At 40.7% G+C, this 6,000-nt stretch overlaps 1 protein-coding gene across 5 annotated transcripts in view; it reads right to left on the bottom strand.

Moving 5' to 3' along the window:
• Nucleotides 1-444: 444 nt before the first annotated feature.
• The window catches only part of map3k20a (mitogen-activated protein kinase kinase kinase 20a), a 29,293-nt gene continuing 23,737 nt past the window's right edge, over nucleotides 445-6,000 (bottom strand). For all 5 annotated transcript variants that reach the window (XM_078261895.1, XM_078261894.1, XM_078261893.1 and 2 more), the window contains 9 exons: nucleotides 5,137-5,181; nucleotides 5,009-5,039; nucleotides 4,768-4,907; nucleotides 4,579-4,641; nucleotides 4,397-4,486; nucleotides 2,270-2,386; nucleotides 2,041-2,115; nucleotides 1,726-1,876; nucleotides 445-1,528 (listed from right to left, as the gene is read on the bottom strand). In XM_078261895.1, the coding sequence (XP_078118021.1) occupies nucleotides 807-1,528; nucleotides 1,726-1,876; nucleotides 2,041-2,115; nucleotides 2,270-2,386; nucleotides 4,397-4,486; nucleotides 4,579-4,641; nucleotides 4,768-4,907; nucleotides 5,009-5,039; nucleotides 5,137-5,181 (1,434 nt within the window). In that variant the 3' untranslated portion in view covers nucleotides 445-806. The remainder of the gene's footprint in view (nucleotides 1,529-1,725; nucleotides 1,877-2,040; nucleotides 2,116-2,269; nucleotides 2,387-4,396; nucleotides 4,487-4,578; nucleotides 4,642-4,767; nucleotides 4,908-5,008; nucleotides 5,040-5,136; nucleotides 5,182-6,000) is intronic.

Below are 6,000 nucleotides of genomic sequence, written 5' to 3'. Positions count from 1 at the left end.
AAGTATTTATTAATACAAACACTAAATAGCATTACTTATCATATATATGTCTGGTGTATGCTGTTTATACACTAAACCTTGCTGACTTTGCTGCTACTAAACACATCCCACCACTGTCACATTTGCCTTGTAAATTTTTTTTTTAATTACTCTTGTATAGCTTTTTTAAATTTTATTTAGATTTTTATTTTAGTTTGCTAAACCTCTCATTAGTAATTTTTTACTTTCTATATTTATCTGTAGACCTACTTTTGTCCTTGTGCTGCTGCTGCTGCTAGCCACTGGGGATCAATAAAGGCATACTGTATCTTATCTTATATGTCCATTGTCAAACAATGGAATCAGAAGACCATGTTATATTTCAAAAATACTCCACAGAAAGATACATACCAAAGAGGCAACTCTGAAAGTATGGATTTGAAGAAATGAACATTGTATATTGGGTAAGGGTGTTATAACAGTTTATTTGATTACTTGAGAGAAACTGAGTTGATAAATAAAATTAAATAAATTATGCAACCATAACGCTGGTTGCTACCTGATATTAAATCGAAGGAAGAAAGTGAAGAACAAGGATGATTTTTCCATTTTTATAATAATAAAAACAATAAAGCATTAATATTAACCTGACAGCAGCTAGTTTAAAAAAAATAAAACCTTATTTTCATTCATATACACTTCATAGGCATCAGTGTGATTCTCTTAAAACAAGCAGTTCATTTGTGAGCATGTAAGCAGACATAATTCATAATGTAAAAACCTTTTCAGTGCATGTTAAGAAGCTGTCAGTTCATGTGTGGCCCACATTAAGTTCTTCCACCAGCACTGCAACCTCCCCTTCCCCCTTTCCTCTGTCGACCTCTGACTTGTTTATTGTCCTGACGTGGTAATCTTTTCTGTCGCTCCACTTTGATCCACCCTCCATCGCTGGCTTTGGCCCCTTCTTTCTCCTCACTGGGGTTTTCTGTCACAGACAATATACCTGGTATCATGGAGGGGCGGTTCTGTGGTGTGTAACTGTAACTGTTGGACCATGGCTTCGCTGGCTGTCGTGAGGTTTTGCTGGTTTTATTATTAATATAGTTACCTCTAGTATTGGTCCATGCATGCCCCCTACCCTGTCCCCCTCCCACAGCTAATGTGTTGCCGAAGTAGCGGTTTCTGTGGTGGTCATGCGCTGCTCTAGCACTGAGTGGGCGCTCTCGCTCCCTCTCTGAGGCGCTCTCTGACGTGGTGCTGGAAGGGCTGCTGCCCTTTGACCCAAGATGAAGCGAGGAGAGTTTGGCCGACAGGCTGGTAGTTGGCGAGGAGCTGCGTGAGTCAATCCAAGGAGTTCCATGGGCACGGTTTGGAGAGCGACGCACAGCTGCAGCATAAGAAAACCCATGGCTTTCATGTGCAGACAGGAACTGAGGCAGAGTGCAGGCATCAGAGCTAGTGAAGGCAGTCAGAGCAGCAGTCGTCTGCAGGGATTTCTGGTTCATCAACTGCCTCCTCCTTACATTCCACATCCATGTGGGATCAATATCTAAAAAGGAAGATATGCATTGAAAAAAATAGGAGCATAGTCTGTTCAATTTTGTCGTTTTGTATTCAATATTGTTAAATATTTTTGTGATATGTTGAAATGAGGAAATTCAACAGCAACAATCTTTAATTGTCCAGCAGTGAAGACTGTTGCTTTGGCACTCTTTGGTTCAACAAAACTATAAATAAAACGATTACCAGCATTAGACTTGTCCATGGGGCTCCAGTCGATGTTAGCTGGTGTAGTTTCGATGACTAGCCCCACAGTCTTGATCTCGTCTTGGCCACCACTGTGACTCCACATCACTGGACAGCTGTGTCTGGTAGACTTTGGTGACTTGACATCATTCTGAAGTGTGAAGTCAAAGGAGAATATAAGAATATTTAGTGTCAAAAATATGTATACTTGTCGCACAGGGTTCTGTGATTTCAGTCGATGCATTTTCAAATAGCTGACGTGTATATTTTTCTTTGTTTTGTGAGGTGCCTCCCACAGCTGCTGAAATGACTCACCTCATAATTGACTGTGTAGTCCACTTTCTGGTCCTGCAGTAATCCAACGATCCATTTGTCCATCACAAAAGGTGGCTGCATTAAAATGACATTAGTTCATGAATAAATCTGACTATGGCAACAACAATACAACAATCTAATAGTTAAAATGCAACCAGTTAGGTCAGAAACATAGACAACATTTAGAATTGATTAAAACATGAGTGGTCATGTGTGTTTATAACGACACCTTAGTCATCCGCAGGATTTCCACGTCCTGTCGGTTGGCATTGAAGATGACGTCTTTGATGTAGGTTACTGCAACGTCATCTCCATCAAGTTCCATGTACATTTTCCATTTGCAGTCCTTGAAAGGAAAAAAGATAATGGTGAGATAATGTAGGTCTGGTCTAGTGCACTCAGAAACAACACCTGATTGCATGGAAAAGTTTATAATTGCATTATTCTGTGTGGAGAACTTGGTCACTCTTGTATATAAACCAACAGCACAACCTAGAGGTAGTTTAACGGTAGTGGGAAGCTATTGGCCACAACGCCTCTTATTGTGGGGGGAGGACAGAAATTATAACATAAAAATATTATGAATAAATTGCAAGGGCACGAAAAACAAGAAATTATATAAAATGCAATTTGTGTGCAATATCTAAAGCATTGTGTAACACCTTATTTAGAGAACAGAGCTTGATGGAAATCAGTACTATACTAATGCCTCAACATGGCAGTGAGAGTAGTCATATTTCATACAATACTATAACAGAGAGAGAAACAAATGACAACAGTAGCTAATATTGTTATGTAGACATTGTAAATTCCTTGTCAAACACTTGATGTTATTATTCTCTGTGGGATCCAGGATTAATTCCTTGGAGTAGGAATCTGGTCGATTTAAGGTGATAAGGCTGAAGGTTTTTCCTCATGACTTGCTGCATCCGGCACACAAATCCTCACTAGGAGGCACAAATCTCAATTCCCCAGCTCTCTTCTCCTGCATACTGAATGCTGACGAAGCAGTAATGATTCTGCCAATCCCCAAAAGCTGGCCCTGAAGCCACAGGTCACCGCTTAACCACACAGGGTTGATGGCACAGGCCAATTCATTGTGTAGTGATCACAGAGAAAGACATCAGAGGAATGGCACTAACATACTCATCTGAGAAGCCTTCGCCCTCTCCTGCATTGTCCACAGGGACTGGAAACAGCTCAAAGGGGAAGCTTCAGCAAGCCTCTGGCTCAGAAACACACCGTGGCCCTGCGCTGGCCTGGTGTCGGCACTGGACGGTCGCACCGGGGCTCCCACGTCCATGCTAGTCTAATCACTCCAGCAGAAACAATGTCTGGTAATGATGCCTTGGACCCGAGTGCGTCTAATGACAACTCATACATAATTCAGCACCTTTCACTTGGCTGCACGGTGATATCCTCATTAGTAGGGGACCCTCAGTGGCTGTCAGATGGTGGCCGCACAATCGCAGGCCCTCATTTTGTCTTTGAGAAGTGCAGCTGCTTCCATGACATCGCCAGCAAAGACGGGCAAAGAAAAAAATGCAGTGCGGGTTTGTTTTATTTAGTGCAAAAAACCTTCCAGTTTGTAAAAACAAGGCTGACACGGAACCTGACACCAGGCAGGGGAAAATAATTAGCTCTCATTTTCTCAGCCTCCTGTTTCCTTCTCCCTGCTGTGTTTTCTACCCACTAAACCACCACATGTCAGAAGAAATGGGAGGCAATTAGCAGGCTCGTTTCAGCCCTGCCGAACACACTGAAAGAGGACTATTTATGATGGGACAATGAACAGCTGAAAGATTAAATAACGTTTGCCTTTTAAAAAGAAAATGACTTCTGGCTTAATGGGCTATTTTTGATTAAATTGAAACAGCAAGTGAAGAGCCACCCTTTCTCCACAGTTTGAGATCCTAACAAAGGGCTGTGAGCAAGTCGAGGTGGATGTGGTACATGGCTGAGAATGAAATGTTTATTTATCTGGTTTTATGCATGTCTAGTGATGCCTTCAATGGTCAGTATAACAGCCATCATCATGAATTCTCAGAACAAAGCTTCAGTGCAAGGAGGCTTATTCAATCATGGCAAAAACATGATTCTGTACATCTATTTACAAAGGAACAATTATTACCAAACTTATAAAAGATGTTAACAATTAATAATCAAAGAAGATACAACATTTATTTGTGATTGTCCTAAATTTTTTGGTTGCCCTTTACAGAGCAAATTATGAACTACATATGATGCTCACAGCTGCAGAATATGCTGATGCAGTCAGTGTGTGTGTGTGTGTGTGTGTGTGTGTGTGTGTGTGTGTGTCCGGTGTGTGCGTGCGTGTGTGCGACTACAAACTTACAGATTTCCCAGTTCCTGGTTTCCAGTGGTACCCAAACACCAGCTCCAGATTGACAGTTTTACTCTTCTGCACCTCCTTTTCCAGCTCATCCTGGGAAGAAAGGGGAGTTTAGGCACCAAAGATGCACAGCAAAACAAAAAAAAAAACAACTCTACCTGAAGATAAAGAAGAAACGTTTATACCTTCAACAGAGGTGGGAAGTGGACAAACCCGAGGTACTCATTCGTTAGCTTTTCAATTTCTCCCTGCCAAAGAGAAAATGTGAGATTGATTGTTATTCCACATATCAAAGAGCATTGATCTCATCCTGTAAAATATGTATGGATTAAAAGAAATAAGACAGTTGTGGTTAATGGATAACTGTGCCTTGCCTTGAGGTGCATGACGTGACCTTTGGATTTGACCCCCATGTCCCGCATGTCGTTTTCTGTGAGCAATAGCAACCTCTTTCCAGTGATGTGATTTTCTTTAAACAGGTCAGCATACAGCTGCATGCCACATGGACCCTCTCCTGAGACAAAAAAAGGATACGCTCAGTTTTTAAACAACAGATCACAAATAAAGAGTCTGAAGATACTAAAGTCGGATTAAAGATAAAGTAAATGAACAAACCTGCGCCAAATATTTGCTGCATCCAGAAATACTGAAGGAATAAAATGGAAATATATTAGTTTTATTGTAATAGTATGTGAGAGTCTAAATTAATATACTAGTTATGAGGTAAATACAATGATACTGACCACATGCTCCTCTGTCCATGTATAGATGTCAAGGGTGGGCAGCAACTGCATAAAAACAAGACAAGTAAAAGCAACAGCAATAGAATATGGATGAATACACACAGTATGAAATGTGTGCATTCATGACCGACAGATTTTAAAGTAAAAATCACAAGTAAATGATGTAGATGTGACTTAAGTAAATGTTATTAAAATGGAAAATAGCCATGTTTTCCATGTTTTCCAAAAGACATTACTTTTCCGGTTATTGTGCTGTGCGATTAAGACGACTTTCCTCTAATGGTGTATATCAAACAGAAATGTCCATCTGACTGATCTAACTAACGTGATCTGTTTGAAAGATAAATCATTTATTGCTCATTAAATGTAATCAGGCAGAAACTTGCCAGCCAAAATAAAGATTTCATCATTGTGATCATGAGACTGGTGTGTAATGACAGAAATAATGCAATGGAAAATTGGAGGAAAGATGACTAAATGAATGAGTAATCCCCCATTCACTGTCTTCTTCCCACGACATGTGATAACAGCTCAGATTATGAACTGAATGCCGGTCTCAATAGACCGTCGCTGCCATACATTTCAGTGCAGCCCGCCGCCCCATAAAGCCACTCAGCCCTGCAGCGTTTTCCGCCTCCTCCAGTGCTGCAGTTCGGAAGTAAACAGATTCAGAAACACTCTTCCGCTGTCAAAGTCTCATTGGAGTGACTTAACATCACTTTTCAAGCAGCATATTGAATTTCACAAATGTGCTGCCGTGCTTCTTTCTCAAAGCACTATCTTAAATTCAAAATGAGGAGCACAATTTTTGTGCTTATGATACGTGTGTGTGGAATCTGCTGGGGGGAAAAGACTTGGGTTTAG

Source organism: Sander vitreus, chromosome 11 (genome assembly GCF_031162955.1).
Source record: "Sander vitreus isolate 19-12246 chromosome 11, sanVit1, whole genome shotgun sequence".
In the NCBI taxonomy this organism is placed as follows: Eukaryota; Metazoa; Chordata; class Actinopteri; order Perciformes; family Percidae; genus Sander; species Sander vitreus.
Note: the sequence above shows the minus strand (reverse complement) of the source record. Positions and strands in the feature narration are given on the sequence as shown.